This window comes from Ranitomeya imitator, chromosome 5 (genome assembly GCF_032444005.1).
Source record: "Ranitomeya imitator isolate aRanImi1 chromosome 5, aRanImi1.pri, whole genome shotgun sequence".
Lineage (NCBI taxonomy): Eukaryota > Metazoa > Chordata > Amphibia > Anura > Dendrobatidae > Ranitomeya > Ranitomeya imitator.
In genome coordinates, this window is record NC_091286.1 from 562,930,868 (window position 1) to 562,958,571 (window position 27,704).

Here is a 27,704-nt window from a genome sequence, read left to right on the forward strand (position 1 = left end):
CCCATTTGGGGGAGAAACATCTTCTTTCTCTTCTTTCTGCCATTCAGGATCAGGAGGTGGATCTCTGTTGCTGACGGACATGTCCGCATGGTACAGTAGTATTTGGATTGGGCGGCCATTATTTTTGCGCCACACAGTTAGTTCTCGTCCACGATGGCGCACTTGTCTTTTCCAGCGCTCCTCGTGGCGCTATAATGGCGGCAATAACGGTAGCAATTTTGGCGGTACTTCATGATGCACAGTCTCAATAAATCACAGTTAGGCACAACACAGTCTCGAAGGCGCACATGACCCAATTCTCAGGATCGGTCCATCCTGTTTGTGACGCCAAGGTGAGTCGCCCGCCAAGGCCGTGGGGTACCCGGTACTGGGTCCGGTATTCACAGGGGAATGTCACGGTGGCGACCCGGTCCGTGGCCCTGGGCGCCCATGTAAAAGGGGAAAGTCTTTAAAGGGATTTGGTGAATAGAGTTTATGTTCGTGACGCCACCTGTGGTATTCAGTCAGTGTGGACCGAGGCTGCTTTAAGGGGTCTTCTGGGGTGATGTTATGGCAGCTAGATGGTATAACTTCCCACAGGTGAACTGTATCCCCAGGGCTCCCGGTGTGTAGATGAAAGATAGATGGAAGATAGTGAATGGCGCAGTAAAGAACAAAGACACAGGTTTGCAGTCTCTTTACCTGGTTTACTAAAGACTTCAGGCAGCCATAGTCCAGGGTACCAGATCACTGGACAGGCAGGGTCCGGCCGGCTTGGACGCGAATCCAGAGTCCCCTTTACCAGGTGGAGTTAAAAGCCTTCCTCTAGCGCGGTGGTGTTGTAGTCCCTTACTGCCTACGACTTCAGATAAGGTCCTCACAGTTCTTCTCTCTGTCCCCTTAAAGCAGTGTTCCCCAAGTTCGGTCCTCAAGAGCAACCAACAGGTCATGTTTTCAGGATTTCCTTAGTATTGCACAGGTGATAATTGCATCTCCTGCACAGGCAACAATTCCATCACCTGGGCAATACTAAGGAAATCCTGAAAACATGGCCTGTTGGTGGCTCTTGAGGACTGGAGTTGGGGAACACTGCCTTAAAGGATAGGACAATACCTGCATGACAGGTAACTCGAGCCTTTTTACAGGGACTCTAGCACGCCCGGGGCTCTACGTGTTTCTGTGTCTCAGGTGTGTGTGGCGGACAGGTAACTTGCAGTTCAGCTGCCCTGCTGGTCTCTGCTGTAAGTCGTAGAGTCCCTTACAACCTTGGTGGTCCGGCTACCGGTTATCTGCGCCTCAGAGGGATGCAGCCTGCTCTTAGCTGGTCTCCCCTGATGTTACTCTCCTGTGCTTCACTCTCCTTCATGCTCACTGAAATATGTTCGGCTTTCTGTATGTCTCTTTCCAGGAGCTGTAGTACTTCAGACTACATGGCCCCTTCAGACCTTCTGCCACTCTGTCAGTCTGCCCTCTACTCTGTCTCTCTGACAGGAACTAACTCCCATTTCCCTCAAAACCACAATAAATATAGGGGAGTCACCTAGAAATAGGATCAAAAGCTCCCCCTTGTGGCCTGGAGTGTGAACATGTAGTGCGTATGGTGGTTACCTGATAAAAGATATCCTTCCAAACGTAACATCACTCTCCCTGTGAGGAAAGCAATGCTACAGTGACGACCAGGACCCTGTGGCGCCACACACCCCTCACCACTCTCTTAGGTAATTGTGGGTTTAATTGTATATTAGTGTTGTATGCTATTATTGTATATGGTGTTAGTGGGGTAATTTAATAGTATAATAACCGTAGGCTTGTGTGTAATAAATATCCATTATTGATACACGGGTTTGTTTCAGATAATCTCCGTTCTTATATTATATAGTAAAGGAACCAGAGAATGTTAAGGCATGAGGTATTAGCCGGATATTGGTTATTCATAGTCAAGCCTGACCTTTAATAATTAAAAGATGGCATAACCCCTTTAACAATGGAGTATATACATTTGAAATACTTGATCCTTGTTTTCTGTGATGACATGTGTCAGAGTAGACTTGAGAGGCTGATATAAACATTAGAGAGTCATCCTTTCTCTACAAACTTGGCATGTCTGGCCAATTTTAATATGCATGGGGTCCTTTCTGATTGGAGTTCCAATGTGATGAATCTAACCAATTATTTACCGAGTAAAGATAATGCATATATTACTCATGCAAAGTATCTGCAAGAAAATTGGTTAGTAACATAGTAACATAGTTAGTAAGGCCGAAAAAAGACATTTATCCATCCAGTTCAGCCTATATTCCATCATAATAAATCCCCAGATCTACGTCCTTCTACAGAACCTAATTGTATGATACAATATTGTTCTGCTCCAGGAAGACATCCAGGCCTCTCTTGAACCCCTCGACTGAGTTCGCCATCACCACCTCCTCAGGCAAGCAATTCCAGATTCTCACTGCCCTAACAGTAAAGAATCCTCTTCTATGTTGGTGGAAAAACCTTCTCTCCTCCAGACGCAAAGAATGCCCCCTTGTGCCCGTCACCTTCCTTGGTATAAACAGATCCTCAGTGAGATATTTGTATTGTCCCCTGTACTAATACAGATTGCAATAACATCAACTAAATACTCTATAGTACAGGTTGAGCATAAATATTGCATCTGTATGAGGGCATGCTTCATGCTAAGCTTATGTGCTAGAAAAATTGCCACAATTCCACTGGTTTAAATAAAGTGTGCATTATTTACACAATTTCAGTGAGGGGATGTAGGCTCGGCCAATACCCTTTTAAGAGCACATCACACAAAAATTACATCAAAATTGTTTACCTGTCTTTAAATCCCCTCAACACTCTTTGTATGAGAATAGCGCTGGATGTGATTTTGATGTCACGTTCCACCTCTAGTTTTGAATCATGTTGATCCTAGAAAAAGAACAGCAACAGACAATTACTTTATTTCCTTTCCTATATGGTGACATATGTGTGTAAAGGTCGGCCAGGGCAGTAGTCGTGGCTGAGCTTTTTGGGTGATGATACCCTGGCCTCTCTCTACAGGAAAAAGGTGTCTCTTATATTGCATCTTGTGCTCAGCACTCACTGTGCTGTGTAAGATTGTGCTTACTACATGTGTTGGGGGACACTCGCTTAGCAACAGGATTCAGTCACACAGGCACATTTTTTTTTAACACAAATACAGTCCATGCGGTTTATTATAGCATCATAAACCGGGTTATGCACAGTTCGTTGTAAACTCCATAGAACACAACAGGCACCAACTGGTGACATTAAGTTGCCGCTTTGACTCAGATATTTCCTATACAGCTTTAACTCAGAGTTCAGACACTACACCCGCCAGCCCTCCTTGACTAGTTCCCGGGGGTGTCCGTATGCTGTGTCAATGTCCGTGTCATATAGCGCACACGACATTGGTTCATCGTCTCTAAACATGCTGGACCTCACTTCATCCAGTTACCGTGGGAGACCGCACAGTTCATCACTATCAATGGAACACAACAAGCACCAACAGTCTGTTCCACTGGCAGATACGTCTCTGCCGTTATGATAGCCCCCCTTACCGAGTGTTACCTTTCTGGAGCTCCTGCTCCACACGCTGACCTCCTATCAGTCCTCTCTCAGGGAAGCTGCCTTATGGGGTTCACCAACTTGCCTGGCAGGCACACATCAGTTAGTCCAGAGCCACCGAAAGTCGGTAGCTTCCCCAACACAGACCATCCAGGTCCACGGTCTCTCAGGTGCTCCAGGAAGACTCCACTCACAGGAGCTTCCAACACAGACCGTCCAAGACCACAGTCTCTCTGTGCTCTTCAGAGATCCAGTCCTACTCCCAGCACCTCCCAACACAGAAGCCTTCGACAGTGCGCTATTCAGGACATCCGTCCCCACCTGGGACTGTCCAACAAACAGGCAGGTGCTCTTCAGGACTCCTACTCCCAGGATATCCAGCACAGGTTGTGCTCTTCAGGAAGCCTACTCCCAGGACCTCCCAACATAGAAGCCTTCCACAGTGCGCTATTCAGGACATCCATCCCCACCGGGGACCGTCCAACACACAGGCATGTGACCTGTCCGGGTGCTATTCCGGACGTTTGTCCAACACCCCAGGCCACAAGGTCCAAAGCCCCACCACGTGCTCTTCAGGGAGACGACACTCCCAACACATAGGCTCTCCAGGACCTTCCAGCATAGACCATTCAGGTCCACACTCAGAGACTATGTGACCCACACCATGGTCACATTATGAAGCTGTAACCACTACCACAGGTGGGAGAGTGTGTGTGTGGCTAGTTCGACCCGCCCATCTCTCATAACTAGCCCAGTAAGCCTCCCTTCACAACTATACAAGCAACACAATTTACTTGTGGAACTACAGGTCCCAGAACAACAACATTACTTCAGACTTACAGCGCAGACTCCTTCTGCAACACATATCGGTCACTTACAATTATGCCAGTCGCTGTTTCACCACCAGTATAACCACAGATGCGCCTCCATGCTTTTCCCGAGGAGCACACACAGCGCCCCCTAGCTGCCACAGGGGTCACTGCATCACAGCTGTCAGTGTCCCCTTTGCTGCGCTGGCAAACGGCAGCTTCTGGATCCCAAGAAATAGAGACACAGTCCAGGGCAACTCTCAACTGAACAAATTTATTTACTTCAGGACACAGCAAATCCAAGTAGTTTCCAGCATTTCCATCACAGTTGATACAGCATATCACTTCATCTTTCCCTTCACTGTTTCCTGCATCACTATGTGCTTCCACGGGTCAGGGCATCTCAGACAGCCCCTTGGTATCCTCCCTGTGAAACGTCACTACGGTGAAGCATCCGTCTGCCCGTTTCACCCCGTACATCAGATACTCAGCCCACGAAGCTATCCGCCACATTCTGGAGCGTCTTGCCCATACACTTTTACGTTGACCTCTTTGTCTTCCTCTGCTTCTTTCCTTTCTCTACTGTAGGACCTGCTGTACTTTGCTCTTCTCTGTGTACCCTGGCTGGCTGGGCACACGTTTGAATCTTACATGGTTATCTGGCAGCTCGGGCACGTAGCCCACCCGAGCACTAAGGGGTCTGACCCCCCCTGACTGACTAATACAGGAAGACCTTCCTGACTTATTCCCATCTAACCCCTCCTACAGTTAACTTCTAAAGTGCTATATACACCTATATACAGAGTACAGACCTCTATGTTCCCATCTAGTGGTCATAACCCAAATTGTACTGTCCCTATTAAATACATGGTGCAGCAACATGAAACATACATTGGTAATACAGTACAAATATATATATATATATATATATATATATATATATATATCTACCTGTACAGCAGCAGCATGGGGACTTAAAGGGGTAAGGCTCTCAACCCCTTACATGTGCACAAAATATATAAAGCAGAATAGAATTCTGTATATACCATGAGTTACATAAATATAATGCAAATTTGAACAGGAGACTACAGATTTATGCTGACCATTTCTTAATCAGTTCAATACCGGGCCATTTTCTCCTTTTCATGACAGGCCTCCTTTTTTTACTTTGAGCACAGGCAGGTTTAAGAGCTCTACTTTTTTTTCCTCCAGACATTTAAATAATGATTGCTTATCTTTTTATTTTTTATGTAATTTTTAAGTCCATTTCATATTGTTTTTCCCTCAATATTGGGCAAAAGTGTAAAGACAAAAAGGAAATCTATGTCTATTTTTCACATTTTTTTTTGTCTAAACGAAGGACCACTGAAATACATTTTCAATTGTGTTTCCCCTTCCATAGACATTGTTTCTGTATCAGACACACATTTTTTTGTTTTGATTAAGGTATTTGGTAACAATGTTAGAAACAGCAATTTGGAATGACAGTGGCTTTTGGTTCTTATTTTGTTTCATCCACGGTGTTTATTTATTTTTTCCTATGTGGTACATTTTATATATAAAAAAAAATATTTCACATATTTTGACCGCAGTAAAGTCATAAAAAGTCCTTTGGGGGGGATTTCAATATCTAAATGTATTCTTATTATTGCTGATTACAGGGGCACAGCTAAATGGGGGCACAGCTAAAGGGCATATTCAGTTGAATTGACTCCAGAGCTGATCTTGGTCTGCTGAGATCCAACAGTTCCTCTCAACAATTGGCAATCACATTATCAATACGGGTGAAGGAAGCAACGTTTCTGCTTCCCACTCTATACACACAGCGCTCGATCAACTCTGTGTATGCAGTAATTAGGAAAATAAAATATCATGCAAAGAAGTCTGCCAGTAGTTTTATATAATATCTTACCTTCAAGAAAAGCTTTGTCTTTCCTACTTTCCAGTCTTCATCTTTTCCTATGACTGCCCTAATAATATCCATGCAGCAATCAAGATGATCCAACTAAAACAGAAAGAAATTGTAGTTAACAGAATCCATGTGATAACTTTCAATAAACTGCTCATGTTGAGTTATTCTTTTCTCTCAGTATTTAGTCATTTGTGTGCATAATGGTGTCGCACTAGAAATTCTGATCAAACCATTGAGATTTTCATACATTGAGGCCACGTGCACACATTCAGTATTTGGTGAGCTTTTTACCTCAGTATGATACAGGAAAGATATATATCTTGTTACCGTGTTAGCCACTGGATAGAAAAATATTTAGAATTGAGAGACCTCAGTGGTTTATACCTTTTAATGGCTAACTGAAAAGATGGTAACACATTGCAAGCTTTCGAGACTACTTTGGTCTCTTCATCAGGCATAGACTAATAGAAATTCTGAAGAATCACATATTTATGCACAATACAGCCAAGAAATAAAGCCATAGATAAGACAGGTGACGTGAAGCAGAATTACCATTATGTGAGTGATAAACAGTTGTGTCCATAAATATTGGAACAGCTCATAGATAAGGAGTGTGAATGTTTTATTGTCCTCTGATTGGGGTCTGTTTCTATGTTATGATGACCCCACATGGTCTGAGGAGCAAATTCCTTAGTTGATGTAAAAAGACATAAATCCATGTGAAGCAGGGCAGAAACTGAGAACAAGAATGAACATCATAACATAGAACCGAACCCCAATCAGAGGACAATAAAACATTCACACTCCTTATCTATGAACTGTTCCAATATTTATGGACATAACCATATATCACTCACATAATGGTAATTCTGCTTCACGTCACCTGTCTTATCTATCGCATTTTTCTGTGAAGTGTTGTGCATAAATATGTGATTCTTCAGAATTTCTATTAGTGTATGCCTTATGAAGAGGCCTGAGTAGTCTAGAAAGCTTGCAATTTGTTACCATATTTTCAGTTCGCCATTAAAAGGAATCAACCACTGAGGACTCTCAGTTCTAAATATTTACCTCAGTATGTAAGCCAAAACCAGGAGTGGGTGATAAATACAGAAGTGGTGACGTGTTTGTATTATACTTTTCTTCTGATTGTTCCACTCCTTGTTTTGGCTTACAAATACTGACATCAGAAACTCACCAAATGCACAGCGTGTGGCCTAAAAAGGTGTTTCTTCATACAATTGAATACTATATTATTGAGTATGGCACCTCCACACAAGCCATAGAAACCCAGCCATTTACCTTTCGTAGGATAAGGCGTGCAAAAAAATGGAAACAGGTTCTCTGGCCTGATGATTCAAAATGTGAAATATTTGTTCATAATAGAAGGTGGTATGTTCACCAAAAGGCTGGGGAGTGGTACAATAATGAGTGTTTGCAGCCAACAGTGAAGCTTTGTGGACGTTCCTTGAAGTTGGGGGCCGCATTTTGGTAAATAGAGTTGGGGATTTGGTCAACATTACTGGTGTCCTCAATGCAGAGATATTACAGATACTTATCAATCATACAATATCATCAGAGAAACATCTGAATGGCTCCAAATTTATTCTGCAGAAGGACAATAACTCCAAAACATACAGCCAATCATTAAGAATGGTCTAGAGGGTAAAGAAGAACAATGAGTCCTAGAAATGATACTATGGCCTCCCAGAACCCTGAACCCAATATCATTGAGTCTGTCTGGATTTCTACATCTTACATCCACAAAAGATCTGTCACTAGTTTTCCAAGATGTTTAGCACAACCTGCCTGCTGAGTTCATTCAAAAACTGTGTGCAAGTGTACCTAGAGGAATTCATGTTCCTTTGAAGACATAGGGTTATCACACCAAAACAATATTTTTCCACCACCAGGAGCAAAACAGTAACAATGTAGTGACATGACAAGAATCTGCATAACTAATCATATGCTAAATCGTTGCAAGTCAAATGTATGTATGAGATAGCCATGATGATTGTCTATAAAATGATGGTAGTCTCACAATCAATGTAGTAGTGGATGGCTAGATATGGAGCCTGAAAGTCAAAAGTTCAAAACAATGTTACCCTTTTGTTCTTCGCTGTAATTTTACACAAAAACCTCAAAAAATTGGCCGAATATAATTGTTGACACCCTTAACTTAATATTTGGTTGCACACCCTTTGGAATAAATAACTGCAATCAGTCACTTCCTATAAGCATCAGAAGCTTCTTACATCTCTCAAATAGAATTTGACAACTCTTCTTGCAAACTGCTCCAGATCTCTGATATTTGAGGGGTGCTTTCTCCCAATAGCAATTTTAAGATCTCTGGACAGATGGTTCAATGGGATTTAGATCCGGGCTCATTGCTGCCACTTAAAAACTCTACAGCGCTTTGTTTTCATCTATTTCTTGATGCTTCTTGAAGTATTTTCCTTTTTTTTTCTTTTTTTGTGTTGCTCCAATACACACAGGAAATAAATACATGTATAAAAAAGTGTATATTTGCACTAATTTTATGGAAGAAATACGTAATTTACTGGAGCAATTTCAAGGGGGCCAATCATTCATACTTTGCAGCATTTTTTCTACACCTACCTAAAACTTTTGCACAGTAGTGTTGATCAATAAGGGTTGATCTTACAGAGTACTATTAACTCAATAATATAGTTACTACCCTCATACACCTGCATTACTAGATTACAGACAGTTGACCCATGTAGCATCCACAGGTCCCAACAAGCTTTTTATCAGTCTACTTCTTCACGTTATTTGAGTTATAGTTTGCAAGCACACCACAAGCACAGTAAGTGGGTTAGTGTTAGTGTGATGTATAATGCTGGATTATTGATATTGAAAGTTTTTAACATTTACATTTACAACCCCAAAAATAGTTGGGACCCAGTGTAAAATGTAAATAAAACTAGAGTACAATGATTTGGAAATCTCTTGTAGCCATATTTTATTCACAACAAAACATAGAGCACAGATCAGAAGTTAATCAAAGAGCTGTAGAAGAAATCAGCACAAAATAGGGTCTTATCCGAGAGATATGGTAGGTGAAATACTCAGATTAACTGTTCAATCTGTTAAGAAATCATGTCACATAGAAAATCAGCTGCAGCAGATCCACGGGTCAGCAAGTGACCATGAGACATCAAGGATACAAGGGATTAGACATATATCCCAGTGAGGTTAAACGAAATAGTGGTTTATTTAACGCGTTTCGAAGTACAAATTATTTCTTCGTCAGGAAAGACCACCAGTATAGAGACAGCAAGGGAATCGCTTAAATAGGTTGAAATTTTCAAATGTGGGCGCCAAACTGATTCCCAATTGGAATATTCTTTTTTTTCTTCCTTTTTATGTTGCAATTGGGAATCCTATTTTTAACAGATACTTACCGTTTTTATCGACCAAAAGACGCACTTTTTTTCCTCCAAATTTGGGAGGAAAGTGTGGGAGCATGTTATGGTCGGAATGTAGAATGTGGGGAGGGGGGCAGCGGCTAGTGGGATCGCACTGTGATCCCACTTGCAGGAGGCAGAAAAATGTCCCAGCTGCCGGAATCCAGCCTTGGGGAAACCACATGGTCCCCATGATTAAAGTGCAGTGAATATTCATTAGCCGCTTCCCCGCCCACCTGTCAGCTGAGCAGTGAGCAGGAGCAGCAAATGAATAGTCCTTCACAGAAACACACATGGCTTCCCCAACGCTGGATTCCTGCAGCGGCTGGGGAGATCTGTGTGTCTGGGGGAGGAGAGGGCAGCAGCAGGGTGGCAGAGGGGACAAGATCGCTGCATATCTACCTGGGCTGTGCTGGATGCTGAGGCATAAGGACCTGTGTGATGTCATGAAGAGTGCGGGCTGGAGCGTCACATGGCGGCACAGAGCCCTCCTTCTTCTGATGTCACAGGTCCTTCAGACTCCCCTCTAGAATCTGCAAGCTTCCTCTTATGACCTGTGCTGTGGAGAAGCAACAAGAGGGAGGACTCTGTGTGTGCAGTCATGGGATGCTCCAGCTTTTCACCTCACGACAGTGGCTGGCTGGCTGCCACAATTAAAAGGTTAGTCTTTACAACACACAATAAAGCACTCTGCCACTCCTGTGGTGAACTATAACTCCCAGCATGCTGTAGGATCTGCAGGACATGCTGGGAGTTACAGTTCTTCCAATGGGATCTTAAAGCAGCACTCCAGTGTTATTTTTCAGTTCTGGAGGGCTGCTTCAAATATAAGCCCTGTGCCCCCATTCTTATACTCACCCTCCAGCATCTTCATACAATACTTTACAGACACCACACTGGTCCCGCAGCACCATCTTCTACCCGCAGCTTCCAACATAATAACATACTGTTATATATAAAAACACCACATATAATAGTATGTTATTCAATTTTACCAAAAATTTTTTCTTTGCTTCAAATATTTTTTTCCCCTATTTTCCACCTCTAAAACCTGGGTGCGTCTTATAGTCCGAAAAATACGGTATATAGGTTATATTATAACAACATGAGTGTATTACAAAGAATTTTACTTTCACCTCTGTATATCATGTGTATATCATGTGGTACCTGACTGAAGTCTGACACCTTGTTGCTCAGTTTGGCACCCACATATGAAAATTTCAACCTACCCGTATTTTTTGGATTATAAGATGCTTCGAATAATAAGACGCACCCCAAATTTTGAGGAAAAAATAGGAAATTTTTTTTTTTAAATAAAATGGTAGTGCTTCTTATAATCCAAGCGTCTTATTGCTTTCCGGGGGAGGTGGCTGCAGTGAAGCGGGCTCCCAGGGTCGCTGCTGGAGGAGGCAGGAGAGGGGTTTTGCTGCAGGCTGGGATGAGGGGGTGTTCCAATGTGCGGCCCGCCGCTGCGGGTGTCTGGTGCTGCGGAGGTGACTGGCGGTGCTGCGGCGGTGTCCAAAGCTGATGCAGATGCCTGGTGCTGCTGCAGGGTGTCCGGCTCTGTGAGGGGCTCTGCTGACATTTTGTGAAAGGCCAGAGCCCCCGAAGTTCCATGGTTTCCTGTGCAGTGGACTCTGGAAAAATGGCCATCGGGGTGCGGTGCATGTGCAGATGGAAATGTCGGCAGAGCCCCCCACAGCACCGGAAACACCCGTAGCAGCACTGGACAACCCCGCAGCACCACTGGGCACTCGCAGCAGCGACGGACACTCCCTCATCCCAGCCTGCAGCAACTGTAATGGTAAGGTATATCCGCATTATAAGATGCATCCCCATTTCCCCAAAAAATTTTTGGGAAAAAAGTGCATCTTATAATCCGAAAAATACGGTATTTAAGCGATTCCCTTGCTGTCTCTGTATACTTGTGGTCTTTTCTGATGAAGAAGTAATTTGTACTCTGAAACACGTTGAACATACCAATATTTCATTTAACCTCACTGGGGTATATATCTCAATAAGTATCAGCAAGCGCGGAAACCGTCCACTAATCCCTTTTATCCTTGGCAGATCAGAAGTGGAAAGTTAGACATTATTCCATTTCATTTGAAATAAAAAGAACCAAAAAAATAATTTAAAAATTGACAGCAGCAAAACAACTCAAAAAAAGTTTGGACATGGTTAACAAAAGACTGAGTAAGTGGTACTAACGAAAATCAACTGGAGGATCAAATTTCAACTAAAATATTACTATGAATAAGAAAAAGTATTTTACAAAAGCAGAGTCGAAAATATGGTCAGAGGTTCATCATTTTGTGAGCAACTGCATCTAAAAATTGAGGAATAATTTTTGAAAAATATTACCCAATGAAAAATTACAAATACTTTGATTATCACACCGCAGACAACAAAATATTATCAAAAGATTTAGAAATTCTGAAGGAATCCCAATGCGGAAGAGACAAGGGCGATGGTCAATATTGGATTCTAGGGATCTACTGGCCCTCAAGGGGCATGCATTAAAATTGACATGATTCAGTCGTGCAAATCACTGCATGGGCTCAGGAATACTTCCATAAATCATTAAGAACACAGTTTGCCTTGCAATACAATACAATCCAGAAACACTGCTTTCTACTCTGAGACAAAGCTCATTTAAAATGGACTGAGCCAATCAGATTGTGACATTTTTTTATGGAACCCACTAACGCAGTGTCCTGCGGACTCTAGAAGGGAGGGACCATCCAGTTTGTTATCAGTACACAGTTCAAAATCCTGTACCTCTGATGGTAAGGGGTTGAGTTAGTGCCTATGGCATTGGCAGCTTACACTTGAAAGGCACTATCAATGCTGAGCATTATAAAGAGGTTTTAGAACAACATCTGGTCACATCCAGACAATATCTATTTCAGAGAAGTCCCTGCATATTTCACCAAGACAATGCTAAACCTCATATTGCATTCATCACAACAGCATGGCTTCACAGAAGAAGAGCTTGGGTAATGATGAACTGACTGCCTGCAGCCCAGACTTTTCACCAGTAGAAAACAGTTGGTAAATTGTGAAATTAAAAATCTGGCAAAGACCCAGGACTGTTGATCAAATAGAATCTTACAACAGATGGGACAATATTCCTCTCCCAAAACTCCAGCAATTGGTTTCCTTACATCCTAGATGTTTAATGACTTTTATAAAGTGAAGAGGGGATGCTACACAATTCTAGACATAGCCCCCAGCCCCAAATTTTCTGAGATGTGTTGCTGCCATCAATTTGTAAAATTGTTAATTTTTTTTAAATAAAATGGACAAATTTCAAACTTTCAACTTCTTATCTGTGATCTATGTTTTGTTGTGAATAAAATATGGCTATAAGAAATTTTAAGATCATTGCATTCTGGTATTTTTTACATTTTATACAGCGTCCCAACTTCTTCAGAATTGAGGTTGTCCTCTACTCACAATGTTAAAGGGATAGGACATGAGAGCCACTGCCTTTTCCCACTTACTCATAGAAAACATCTAAAACTTAAATTCCCTTTGCGATCCACTGACATCATAGACTTCATTTATATATCCATTACAGGTTGTTTCCTGTTGTGAATTCTGTTGTCGGGCTCCCTCCTGTGGTCGTGAATGGTACTTCGGCGAGTTCTGTCTATGGGCTCCCTCTGGTGGCTATGAGTGAAGCTGCTGCTTCTGAGGTTTCTTACACAGGTGACGTGGTTTATCCTTTGGTTGGCTGCTCTATTTAACTCCTCTCAGATCGTTGCTCCATGCCAGCTGTCAATGTTTTTGCATTTGTTCAGTTCGCTCCTGGATCTCTCTGGTGACCTGCCTTCTCCTGCAGAAGCTAAGTTCCTGATAGTCATTATTTGTTCACTGTTTTCTTGTCCAGCTGGTTATCATGATTTTGTCTTGCTAGCTGGAAGCTCTGGGATGCAGAGTGGCCCCTTCGCACCGTGAGTCGGTGCGGAGGTCTTTTTTGCACACTCTGCGTGGTCTTTTGTAGGTTTTTGTGCTGATCGCAAAGTTACCTTTCCTATCCTCTGTCTATTTAGTAAGTCTGGCCTCCCTTTGCTGAAACCTGTTTCATTTCTGCGTTTGTGACTTTCATCTTTACTCACAGTCAATATATGTGGGGGGCTTCCTTTACCTTTGGGGAATTTCTCTGAGGCAAGGTAGGCTTTATTTTCCATCTCTAGGCTAGATAGCTCTTAGGCTATGACGAGGCGCCTAGGGTCTGGTCAGGAGCGCTCCACGGCTATTTCTAGTGTGTGTGATAGGATTAGGGCTTGCGGTCAGCAGAGTTCCCACATCCCAGAGCTCGTCCTGTATGTGGTTTAACTATCAGGTCATTCCGGGTGCTCCTAACCACCAGGTCATAACAGTTTCCATTGTTTGTTTTTTTGTCATAGAAATGCATATATTTAGCTAAATAATCCTCAGTATTTACAGTTGATAAACTCATTATTACATACCTCTCCCACACTTCTGTTTTACAATGTTTGAGAAACAGTAATCAAATTGCTTGTCAAATATTTACTGCACCTATTTGTGCCAAATGGGCTCCAATAGGGTGTTGGCGCTCAGACATAAAAAGGCTAGCAATTAGTCCTATTTTTTTAGCTTCATATCTCCTGTGAATTTTATGAAAAAGGGTATCATCTGTCTGGTAGAGGAAAACTTTGGTTTTAGAAGAATTCCTCCTGAGGCTGATTTATCATCCACTCTGTATCCTTTCCTTGAGGAAATGCACATACCAATATTCTGCCTCTAAAAGATGTTCGTTAGCTTCCTCATAAATATCAGTTATATCTGTCTATGTCGGCTCCTACGGAACTTTACATAAAAAATGGCACACTGTTTGCATCAGTCTTGGTTGTAAATTTAAACCATTATAATTCATTACTCATTACAATTCAATTCCTGCAAATTTGCTGAAAGTATGTGTGTTGTGTCCAACCACAACTAAAAGATACCTTTGCCACATTTTCGCTAGAGATTTATCTTCCTATGCCACATTTTGAGAACTATATTGGAGTCTCACCAGCACAAAAACCAGTTGGCATACATGGAGGGCACAAAGGCTCCCCATTGCGGTGCCCTTGAGTTGGTGGTAACAATGACTATAGACAAAGAAATGAAAAGTTTGAGAAGTGTGTCTCTCACAGCCGTTTTCTCAGAGAAGTGTGTAAATAAATCCCTAATAAATAATAAAACCTATTAGGCATTTATAAGTGTTGAAGATGGTAACACCCTTTAACATTTGCTGACATGTCAAAATCGATCAAGAATTAAATGATAAATACATTATTAAATATGAAGTTATATTTTGGTCAAAAATATTCAATATTTACCTTACTGCGGCTAGGGGAGTTTAATGGTAACAACACTCGAAAACGGTGGAAGAAATCAGAAAAACTGTAGCGTATTGGATACCCTGCCTTCCTGATTCGTATAGTCTCCATCATCCCAGAGTATCTCAGTTGTCGGATACACAGTTCTCGATCAAACACCTAAGGAAACATGCAGATTACAAGTTGAAGAGGTAAATACACATTGACATGTTTTATAAATGAATTAAATAACTAACTCCCGCTCTCTGTCTTTTTCAATTATACTATTTTGTTTTATTTTGCATACATTTGATCTAGTCCAACATTACTTTCATTTGCCTATGGAGGAAAAAAAAATCATGCATAAAACCAGGATTCTCTCTTTGCTGATCTGTTAATTCCTGCATTAAGTACAAATGAATGCATTTTTCAAATACAGTAGTATAGGACATAGGGCAAAAAATCTGGAAATATAAGAACTATAAAATATGATAGGCATCAAATAAAAAAAAATATTTATACACCTTTTGCTCAACTCTCAGGTTTGCAGTGTGAATGTAAAGAGTTTTCCAAGGTTCTATTTATTTATTATGCCCCATTATTCAAAAAGATTTGAAAAAATGCATTAAAAAATACTTATTTTTAATTTGATTTACAAGTGACATTTATTTTACAACATTTAACATTTCAGGTCATGAAAATGTTTAGCATTTAGCATGCACTCAAAAACCATACTAATCTGCATGTATTTAAGATTTGTCTGTTGCTTGGGTTTTACTTCTCCAATCATATCCATAAGGCTATGTGCCCACGTTGCAGAATAGAAGCAGATTTTTCCTCATCAAAACTGCACACCCTTGCCAGGGAAATTTTGGATTTTGATGCGCTTTTGATGCTTTTTGGATGCATTTTTGATGCGTTTTCTAAGCGTTTTTGTGCACAAATAAGGTTGGGACCAAAAAAAAAACTCCTATGAGCTCTTTTCCTAGTCCAACCCCTCTTCTCCATTTTATTTTGTTGTTGGATTCAAGATGGACCCCAAAAGTTGTGCAATTGTCCTGAGTACGCTGATACCCCATATGTGGGGGTAAACCACTGTTTGGTCGCATGGCAGAGCTTGGAAGGGAAGGAGCACCATTTGACTTTTTCAATGCAGAATTGGCTGGAATTTAGATCAGACGGCATGTCACGTTTGCAGAGCCCCTGATGCTCCTGAACAGTGGAAAACCCCCAAATCGAACTCCAAACCTAACCCCAACACACCCCTAACCCTAATCCCAACCCTAGCCCTAACTCTAACCCTAGCCCTAACCCTGGCGCAAAAATCATTACAGAACCCGACATGATATGACACATGGTTTACATACAGTAAACCATGTCATATCAAAACTATTTTTTGATGTAAGTGTTTAATAAATTTAGCAGCTTGTGTTAGGAAAAATTTGGAACTCTAGGGGTTAAATTAAAGGCTATAATCGCAGAAAAAAATTGCGTGGGCTCCAGCGCAGTTTTCTCCGCTAGAGAGGGAAAGCCAGTGATTGAGGGCAGATATTAATAGCCTAGAGAGGGAACATTGTTTTTGGTCCCCCCGGCTAAAAAAATCTGCTCCCAGCCACCGCAGAAAAGGCACATCTCTAAGATGCACCTTTTCTGGCACTTATCCTCTCTCATCCCACTGCCGTGTAGCGGTGGCATATGGGGTAATAATAGGTAAATTTATCTTGCTATTGAAAGGTGACATTAAGCCAGGATAATAATGGAGAGGTGTCAGTGAGACACCTATCCATTATTAATCCTAGAATGGTAAAGGGTTAAAAAAAGACACACACATTAATTAAAAAATCTTTTAATGAAATAATCACACCAAGTTTTTGACCACAAGTATTATTCTGCTAATCCCAAAAAAAACCTTGTTCTGTAAAAAAAAAAACAAAAAAAACAAAGCAACAATATCCATACCTCTCCGCAGTACAGTCAGGTCCCATGCCATAAATCCATCACAAAGGGTTAACTAGTTTATAAAGGGGACCAGTGCTAATACTACCGGCCCCGCTGTAAACCACTGCAGAATTAATTAAATCATCTCTGCGCAGGCTCCCCGGCTGATCGGGGATGAACTGATTAGCGTGGGAAAATTTCCCACGCTCATGAGTTCATCTCCGGTCAGCCAGGGAGTCCACGCAGCCACAGTGAGTACCGCTGACGTCTTCGGCTCCCAACGAGTTCACCCAAGCTGCACTCGGGTGAACTCGTTATACAATAAACGGGGTCACTTTGCGGCCCCATTCATTGTATCGGTGGTGGCGGTTAAGAGCAGCCACATAACTTTAGATCATCGTGGGGCACTCGTTTAAAATGAATTCTACGAAGGGTAGGTATCTTTTGCGGTTTGTTATTTTACTTTTATTTTAAGGTGAACGAGGGCATTGGGGAATTAGGTGTCTAGGTGAGTATATGGTTTTTTTTTTATATTTTATTTTAGGTGGTGATCGGCGGGGACAGGTATGTATAATTTATTTCCACAGGTAATCACTGGCCATCAAGGAAATTTGGGGACAAACTAAAAAAAAACAACAAAATAATGGGCAACCCCCCCAAAGGGATAAAATTAATAATATTGGCCCATGCTAAAAAATAATAGAGGGGAAAATATTTTGAAAAATAAGGGGGGGGGGGGGGCAATAACAATAAAAAATATCGGGTCGGGGCAAAAAAAAATATTGTGTTTTTTTACAGCAGGGACAGTTCGATGGGAAATACCGCTCCCTTCGAGCTTATCCTGCTGCCACTAAAGGGGAACAGACATAGGCCGATGGGAGTAGTAGTCTCATCGGCCTATGTCTAGTTACACACATACACCGCAAATACAGCACAGACACACACACAGACACAAACATAGACATTTACCACACTGATCATGAAAGGGACATCCAGCGCCATGTCATCATACCAGTCCATGTTAGCAGCCATCATCCAGGAAAACGGGAATGATCTGGGATTCTCGTCTTCCTGGATTAAGGGATGCTCATGGGATGGCATGAAGGGATGCCCATGATGTCACTTCCTATTTGCTGCGGTTTTAGTTTACAAAACCGCAGCAAATGCTCTTAAAATCCGCTAACATTTTTAATATTTGCGGATTTCAAGCGTTCCAATACAAGTCTACGGTGGTGGAATCGCAACGATTCCGCAAAAAAATGAACATGCTGCGTATTTTACCACGATGCGATTTCGCTGCTGATAAAATTAATGGGATGCGTTTTGTTAGTGTTTTTTAAGCATTTCCGCTGCAGAAAAATGCGTTGGAAACACTTAAAAAACGCAACACGGGCACACAGCCTAAAGGGCCCTAAATGAAACTCCATTGTGTAAAAACTTGGATTTCAATAAAAAATAAAACATAAACACCACATACACATGAACAATATGTTTATCAATATGATAAATCACACCTACCAAGGGCTTCTTGAACTCATTAGGTTTGAGGCATCGAACAAAAAAAGGTTGACAATTGCCTAAAATTTTCATCAACTGCTCCAATGACTGTTTGAATTGACCTCCAAGTGTATGTAAGGACTTATTTGTATCTGTGATCTGAGGGTAGAATATAGCATGTTAAATATTTTGTTTGGTAGACTGGGGCTCACATTAATATTAGCCTCAACATTACAATGTAGTCCTTTATTATGTAGTATCCACCAAAAATGAAATTGACCATTAATGAGTAATGTTTTGAGCATATTATTCTCAAAGGAACTGTATAGTGAATTTGATCATCTGTACAAAACTACTTTTTTTCTGACTGTACAAAGGGAAAATCATCACCCAAAATGTAAGCAATAGTATTACATTTTTTACATATTTGTCTTTATTGTACAAAATATAGGAGGTTCACGCAGTGCAAGTCATAAGTGGTACAGCTACAGACAGTAAGAATTTGATAGATTAGTTGTACATGCAAAGGATTTTTGAGCTCCTCATTAAAATTAAAAATACAGTTAGGTCCATATATATTTGGACAGAGACAACATTTTTTAAATTTTGCTTATAGATATTACCACAATTAATTTTAAACAAAACAATTCAGATGCAGTTGAAGTTCAGACTTTCAGCTTTCATTTGAGGTTATCCAAACTAAAATTGGATGAAGGGTTTAAGAGTTTCAGCTCCTTAACATGTGCCACCCTGTTTTCAAAGGGACCCAAAGTAATTGGACAGATTCAATAATTTTAGATAAAATGTTCATTTTTAGTGCTTGGTTGAAAACCCTTTGTTGGCAATGACTGCCTGAAGTCTTGAACTCATGGACATCACCGGACACTGTGTTTCCTCCTTTTTGATGCTCTGCCAGGCCTTCACTGTGGTGGTTTTCAGTTGTTGTTTGTTTGTGGGCCTTTCTGTCTGAAGTTTAGTCTTTAAAAAGTTAAATGCATGCTCAATTGGGTTGAGATCAGGTGACTGACTTGGCCATTCAAGAATATTCCACTTCTTTGCTTTAATAAACTCCTGGGTTGCTTTGGCTTCATGTTTTGGGACATTGTCCATCTGTAGTATGAAACGACGACCAATCATTTTTCCTGCATTTGGCTGGATCTGAGCACACAGTATGTCTCTGAATACCTCAGAATTCATTCGACTGCTTCTGTCCTGTGTCACATCATCAATAAACACTAGTGACCCAGTGCCACTGGCAGCCATGCATGCCCCAGCCATCACACTGCCTCCGCCGTGTTTTACAGATGATGTGGTTTGGTTTGGATCATGAGCTGTACCACGCTTTGCCATACTTTTCTCTTTCCATCACTCTGGTAGAGGTTGATCTTGGTTTCATCTGTCCAAAGAATGTTCTTCCTGAACTGTGCTGGCTTTTTTAGAGTTTTTTTTTAGCAAAGTCCAGTCTAGCCTTTTTATTCTTGATGCTTATGAGTGGCCTGCACCGTGCAGTGAACCCTCTGTATTTACTTTCATGCAGTCTTCTCTTTATGGTAGATTTGGATATTGACACGCCTACCTCCTGGAGAGTGTTGGTCACTTCGTTGGCTGTTGTGAAGGGGTTTCTCTTCACCATGGAGATTATTCTGCAATCATCCACTACTGTTGTCTTCCGTGGGCGCCCAGGTCTTTTTTGCATTGATGAGTTCACAAGTGCTTTCTTTCTTTCTCAGGATGTACCAAACTGTAGATTTTGCCACTCCTAATATTGTAGCAATGTCTCGTATGGGTTTTTTCTGTTTTCGCAGCTTAAGGATGGCTTGTTTCACCTGCATGGAGAGCTCCTTTGACCGCATGTTTACTTCACAGCAAAACCTTCCAAATGCAAGCACCACACCTCAAATCAACTCCAGGCCTTTTACCTGCTTAATTGAGAATGACATAACGAAGGGATTGCCCACACCTGTCCATGAAATAGCCTTGGAGTCAATTGTCCAATTACTTTTGGTCCCTTTAAAAACAGGGTGGCACATGTTAAGGAGCTGAAACTCCTAAACCCTTCATCCAATTTTAATGTGGATACCCTCAAATGAAAGCTGAAAGTCTGAACTTCAACTGCATCTGAATTGTTTTGTTTAAAATTCATTGTGGTAATGTTTATAACCAAAATTAGAAAAATGTTGTCTCTGTCCAAATATATATGGACCTAACTGTATATGCTTACAAAAATATTTTATAAAATTAATCAGCAAAACATGTTGAGCTTTTTAGATTAAAAAATGGGATTCAAGGGTGGAAATTTTATTTAAAGGGAACCTGTCATGTCTGATAATGCTATTATAGGGTTACTCCACAGGTTAATATCATTATGAAGGTGCCCGGCCACTGTACTGAAAGTGTGGCACCCAGGAGGAAATTACATTTATTTCTCCTGGGAGCCGCTGGCTTTTAATCATGCCTATGCATCTACATTCACTCTCATCACCTTGGGAGTGTTGGATATAAGCATGCCCTGGCACTCTGACAGCTGGCTCTGCACTGAGGAGTGTCAGGGTGTGCTTACAGTATAGTGGGCAGTGACTGTATCTGTATTTGCACCGTCACACCTGTATGACTGAAAGCTGGTGGCTCCTGGCAGGAATAACGTTCATTTTCTCCCATGTACCACACTTTAAGTACAGCATCTGGGTACCTTTATAATGCTATTAACCTGAAGATTAACTCTATTGTAGCACTGGCGTCTCTGCCTTCTGCCTCTTTTCCCCGGCAGTGATGCGTACTCACTCACCACCAGGGCCTCTCTCCCGCACTTTCTGCTCCGGCTGTTTTTGCCTGGGGCACTCTAGGGTGTGCGCTCTGTTCCGTCATCTTAAATGGACAGTGTATGTCATCCTAAAGTGTACACAGCCAATAGCTGGGAGACACCCATTATATAAGGCACCTCCACCTGATGGGAGGTGCCTGTGTAACGTTGTAAATTTGTTCATAACACTCTTGTCAGTTCTCAGGTCCCACTGCTCATATTCCTGTATACTTGTTTGTCTGTTAGCCGTACTCGCCTGCCTGTCTATAATCCATACCCGCGTGCGCTCATCTGTACATCAGCCGTTCCAGTCCGCACCAGTCAATGCTCATCAGCAGGTCCAGTCTGTATCCGTGGTTCCCGTGTTCCTACAGTGTCTGCCTGCATCTACTGTTCCTTCCTTCGGGATGTTCCTGCTACCCATCACTAGGGGGTCAGTTGCCATCTACGTGAGGTCAGTCCTGGAGTAGTATCTGGTCCCACCTCCTTTGCCTCTCCTAGAATTGTGATATCGTCAGCCTTTATGTCTCTGAGGTTGGATTTGGTAAGGCACCTAGTTACGCCCCTCTATGCTTTTCTTAGGCTTTGGCACAGTGGTTCCAAAACCCAGCCCATTACAACTATCACTGCAGGTTAATATCGTTATCCTACCTGACAGGTTCCCTTTATTGAAAAAAATTGACCTCTTTTGGTGAGAAATCATTGTGCTGCCTGTATTATTTACCTCTTATTCCTTATGGATTGTAAACCTGTTCACATACAAAACATTACAAAATCCTAATACTACATAAGTCTGTCCCAATATGCAGCCACCCACATAATCAAATTCCACAACTAAAGGCTAGGTAACATTAAGAAGCTAACCTTCTGGTAGTTAAGGCCTGTGTTTCTAATAATTCCTCGAATGGAAGTGTTGGATTTTTTTTCCACCTGGAAAATTTGCTTTAGGAATTTGCTGGTAGAGGAATGCATCAACAGGATGAGATCTGTGCTTAGCAAATCTCGATTTTTGTCCAGGAATCCTTAATATAAAAAAAATGAGTAAAGCATTCTTAATCTTCAACAGAAAAAATATTGTTTTTTTGTTTTCTACTGATCATTTTTTTCTCTGTTTCCTTTTCAAATATAACATGAAATAAATATGTGTGGTATAAAACTAAACATTGCATCGTATATGAGCAATACTAAATGGTAATAAACTACTTTTTTATTGTATCACACTACATACATATACAGCATTTGTATATCAGAAGCAAACAATACATAGCACTCACCTTCAGTTTCATAATACACAAGTCCTGCAAAATGGTTTACCCCAAATTTTGTGTCATGTACACTTTTAGGTGCAATGTAAATATTGCTTTTGCCATGAATGCTATTCAATTTTATTAGCATAGTAGCATCAGTTCCCTTAAGAAAAAAAAAATATTAATGTAACCCATTCATTTCATGGAGTAAACTAATAAATTGTACACTAATTGTTGGGACACTACTATTTGGAACACTTATATGGCTAATATCTAATCTATTTTGGGGTACAATTATAATTTTAACTGTTTAGCAAAACTATGTAACACCTCTCTGTATGGATATATTTAGACTGCTATAAAATAATAGGGCAAAGCACATTATATGGACAGTATTATGAGGTCACATTATAAAATCAATGATAAGCGATACTTCTAAATGGTCACACTAACTAATCTGATACTAAATTACAGGTGTACACTTATATATTGCTCTCAGTAATATATAAATATTAATATATAGCATTTTATGTGGCGCGACTAAGTCTGCACCTATTGATGCTTTAATTTATGGGCAGGAGCTTTAGTATTGAGCCACAGGCTGCACTAATAAACATAGGAAAATATTTTTTCTGTCTAAAGAGCTACATAGTATTCTTCTTCTTTACGGGTATACTGTACAGCTACATAGAGATACTGTATACCAGTACAAGTCAAAGGATGTGTTTTTTCTACAAAATTATAATCAACTAGATGGAGGCCCGATGCTATCGTATTGGGAGGGCGGTAATGTCACAATGGGGGCAGGCTTTGCAGCGTTGAGAATCTCTCCCTCCTATGTGCTCACCCACCTATCCACTCTCTTTCCTTTTTGTGGGGTAAAATATTGTTCAAAAACAGTCAGTGAAATATTTTACCTGACAAAATGAATCCACTGTGATCCCCTGCTGTAATGTCAGTATTGTCTTTTGCTTCCTCCCCTGTCCAGGAGATGTGGTATGCTCCGTACACGGTCAGACACAGACAATTTTTAAAATGAAATTTCGTTCATGGGAAAAACCCTTTAATGTGACCGGCTTCCTCTGTCTGTAGAAACGTCGCGCATCTGCCAACGGGATCAGCCGAATTATTCACTTCACCTGCGTGGAATTCGCGCAGGCGCAGTAAATCAGACCGCTGCAATATTTGTGCAGACATACAGTAGCGGCGGTCACATTAAAACTGCGCATGTGCTCCTCCTGTACAAAGATGGTGGCGGTCAGTGAATCATTCGGCTGATCCTGGTGGCGGCGTGTTCATGACAGTGTTCCGCTAGTGGTACCGCACAAAAGGTTGCATACGGCATATACAGTGTGTGTGGTTTGTACAGCATATACAGTGTGTGTGTGTGTTGCGTACGGCATATACAGTGTGTGTGTGTGGTGCGTACAGCATATACAGTGTGTGTGTGTGTGGTGCGTACGGCATATACAGTGTGTGTGGTGCGTACAGCATATACAGTGTGTGTGGTGCGTACGGCATATACAGTGTGTGTGTGTGGTGAGTACGGCGTATACAGTGTGTGTGTGTGTGTGTGTGTGTGGTGCGTACGGTGTTTCACTGCTGGTATCATGCAAGAGGCTGGTACCACCAGCAGTTTCCATATCGAGATACCCATCACTTGGGTGTCTTAATATGGTGCGTGTGTGTGGAACGTACAGCATATACAGTGTGTGTTTGTGTGTGGTGCGTACGACGTATACAGTGTGTGTGTGTGTGTGTGGTGCGACGGTGTTTCACTGCTGGCATCACGCAAGAGGCTGGTACCACCAGCAGTTTCCATATCGAGATACCCATCACTTGGGTGTCCTAATATGGTGCTCGGTGAACTTCCGCCCATTGGAATTCTGGGATCCAGACACATCTGGACGGAACAGGATGTGAAGACATTACAAGGTAAGTATATATTAAGATGAACGAAATAGAATTACAATAATCACACTTTTTAAGACACCTTTCCAAAATAAACATCACAATCAAATAAATATAATTGATAATCGTAACAACCCGTAAAGCACTGTGAACAGATTATTTATGCTGGTAAATGGCATTAAAAAATTGTGTGATATTTTTTCACATGCCATGTAGGGTGTTCGACAAAGGGAGATTGCTCCCTTTGTCACTCCAATGGTTCCCTGCAACATGATCATGGTTAGAAGATAGTTTCAATGGCAAACAAAAGACTTAGCACTGGGGCTTCTCTTTATATGGTTTCAGGTGTGATTTTCACTGTATTGCAGTTTGTATTGCAGTTAAACTCTGTGGCACTGTGCATGACCGTAAGTAATCTTCAGAACTTCTGGACATGCACAGAGCACGCCTCTGAAGCTGGGAAGCATACACCTGGCTTCAGAGACACACTGCGCATGACTGGAAGCCATCTTCTGCACTTCTGGACATGTGCAGTGCACGTCTCTGAAGCACGGAAGCGTACACCTGGCTTCAGAGACGCCGAGATACTGCTGGAATAAGTGGCGTGTCTGAGCAGATATACAGTGGCTGGTGATGAGGCCGGGCCATGCAAATTATGTGTCACGCACAGTCTAGGACAGACTAAGTGCAACACAAAGGGATACGGGAAGGGGAACCAAACACTAAACTAACACTAAAGACAGCAAGGATAAATGAAACAAGACGCACACTTAGCTTGCGTAGACTCAGAGAGAAATACAGACGCCCTCCAAACTCCAAGAGGATGCTAGCAGACTGCTACAGCTCCAAGCCTCAACAAAGAAGTGCAAGTAGGAAATATCACTCGCAACTCCAACAGGAACTTGGGGGTTATAAACACCCAGGTCCAGGTGTGGCCATTAGCACCGGCGGGGAGGTGGCCACTAGTCTGCAAATCAAACAATGGAGACCTTCTGCGGACAGATGCAGTGCAACGGTCTGCAGCCTCTGACACATCCATGACATTATGCTATCACGCCCACAGGGGTGTGATAACATTGAAGGAGGGTTTACTAGTCTGGGGCAAATAACGCCCTATCGACTAGTTAAAGCCCTTATTAGCATAGGAAAAACAGAGGTTATAAATGATTTTTTAAAGCATTTAACTGAACTATGTTATACATGGCTGGTTAGGGAATGAGTTTAATCACACTTAGCTGATTGCTGCTGAATTTGAGGACACGGGGGACCTGACAGGTTCTGTCATGATCCCAATGGCAGGGGATCACAAAAGGACAAGCACAAAAAACAAAACAAGCTCTAGGGTGATGGAAACTGAGCTGACCGCGATCCTGAACCTCAACACACAACTAGCTGTAGCCGGGGAACGTGCCTACGATGATTCTAGACGTCTCGCGCCAGCCAGAGAAACACCCCACAGAAATAGCAGCCCCCCACATGTAATGACGGTGAAATGAGAGGAAAGCACATACGTAGTTATGAAAACAGATTCAGCAAAATGAGGCCCGCTAAAGCTAGATAAGAGGATACAAAAGTGAACTGCGCGGTCAGCGAAAAACCCTACAAAAAACCATCCTGAAATTACTTGAACTCATGTTCCAACTCATGGAACATGAGGAGTAATATCAGCCCACTAGAGCAACCAGCAAAAAGGAATCACATATCTGCAAGCGGGACTAAGACAAAAATTAAGCAAAACGTGGAACAGGAAAATCAAAAACTTAGCTTGTCCTGAAGAATACAGAAGCGGGAAGCAGAGGTAACAAGACACACTGATTACATTGATAGCCGGCGAGGAAATGACAAGAAAGCCAGGTTAAATAGGAAACTCCCATATCCTGATAGAACAGGTGGACACCAGAGACCGCAGAGAACACAAGTCACCCAGTACCATCTGTAACCACCAGAGGGAGCCCAAAAACAGAATCCACAACAGTACCCCCCCCTTGAGGAGGGGTCACCGAACCCTCACGAGAACCACCAGGGCGACCAGGATGAGCCCTATGAAATGCACGGACCAAATCAGCAGCATGAACATCAGAGGCAACCACCCAAGAATTATCCTCCTGACCATAACCCTTCCACTTGACCAAATATTGGAGTTTCTGTCTGGAAACACGAGAATCCAAGATCTTCTCCACAACATACTCCAATTCTCCCTCCACCAGCACCGGAGCAGGAGGCTCAAGCGAAGGAACAACAGGTACCTCATACTTCCGCAACAACGACCGATGGAACACATTATGAATAGCAAACGATGCCGGGAGATCCAAACGAAACGACACAGGGTTAAGAATTTCCAAGATCCTATAGGGACCGATGAACCGAGGCTTGAACTTAGGAGAAGAGACCTTCATAGGAACAAAACGAGAAGACAACCACACCAAGTCCCCAACACGAAGTCGAGGACCCACGCGGCGACGGCGATTAGCAAACTGCTGAGCCCTCTCCTGGGACAACTTCAAATTGTCCACCACATGACTCCAAATCTGATGCAACCTATCCACCACCATGTCCACTCCAGGGCAATCAGAAGGCTCCACCTGACCAGAGGAAAAACGAGGATGAAACCCCGAATTACAAAAGAAAGGAGAAACCAAGGTAGCAGAACTAGCCCGATTATTAAGGGCAAATTTGGCAAGCGGCAAAAAGGTAACCCAGTCATCTTGATCAGCAGAAACAAAACACCTTAAATAAGTTTCCAAGGTCTGATTAGTTCGTTCCGTCTGGCCATTCGTCTGAGGATGGAATGCAGACGAAAAGGACAAATCAATGCCCATCTTAGCACAGAACGTCCGCCAAAATCTAGACACAAACTGGGATCCCCTGTCAGAAACGATGTTCTCCGGAATCCCATGCAAACGAACCACGTTCTGAAAAAATAGAGGGACCAACTCAGAGGAGGAAGGCAACTTAGGCAAGGGTACCAGATGAACCATCTTAGAAAAGCGGTCACACACAACCCAGATGACGGACATTTTTTGAGAGACAGGGAGATCCGAAATAAAGTCCATGGAAATGTGCGTCCAAGGCCTCTTCGGAATAGGCAAAGGTGACAACAATCCACTGGCCCGAGAACAGCAAGGCTTAGCCCGAGCGCAAACTTCACAAGACTGCACAAAAGAACGCACATCCCTCGACAAGGAAGGCCACCAAAAAGACCTGGCCACCAAGTCTCTAGTACCAAATATTCCAGGATGACCTGCCAACGCAGAAGAATGGACCTCGGAGA

General features: G+C 42.1%; 1 protein-coding gene across 2 annotated transcripts in view; it reads right to left on the reverse strand.

Moving 5' to 3' along the window:
* The window catches only part of MYO7B (myosin VIIB), a 258,153-nt gene that overhangs the window by 132,710 nt on the left and 97,739 nt on the right, over positions 1-27,704 (reverse strand). For both annotated transcript variants that reach the window (XM_069727694.1, XM_069727693.1), the window contains exons 14-19: positions 22,550-22,685; positions 22,140-22,297; positions 18,497-18,634; positions 15,062-15,220; positions 6,280-6,372; positions 2,804-2,898 (exon numbers count right to left, since the gene is read on the reverse strand). In XM_069727694.1, the coding sequence (XP_069583795.1) occupies positions 2,804-2,898; positions 6,280-6,372; positions 15,062-15,220; positions 18,497-18,634; positions 22,140-22,297; positions 22,550-22,685 (779 nt within the window). The remainder of the gene's footprint in view (positions 1-2,803; positions 2,899-6,279; positions 6,373-15,061; positions 15,221-18,496; positions 18,635-22,139; positions 22,298-22,549; positions 22,686-27,704) is intronic.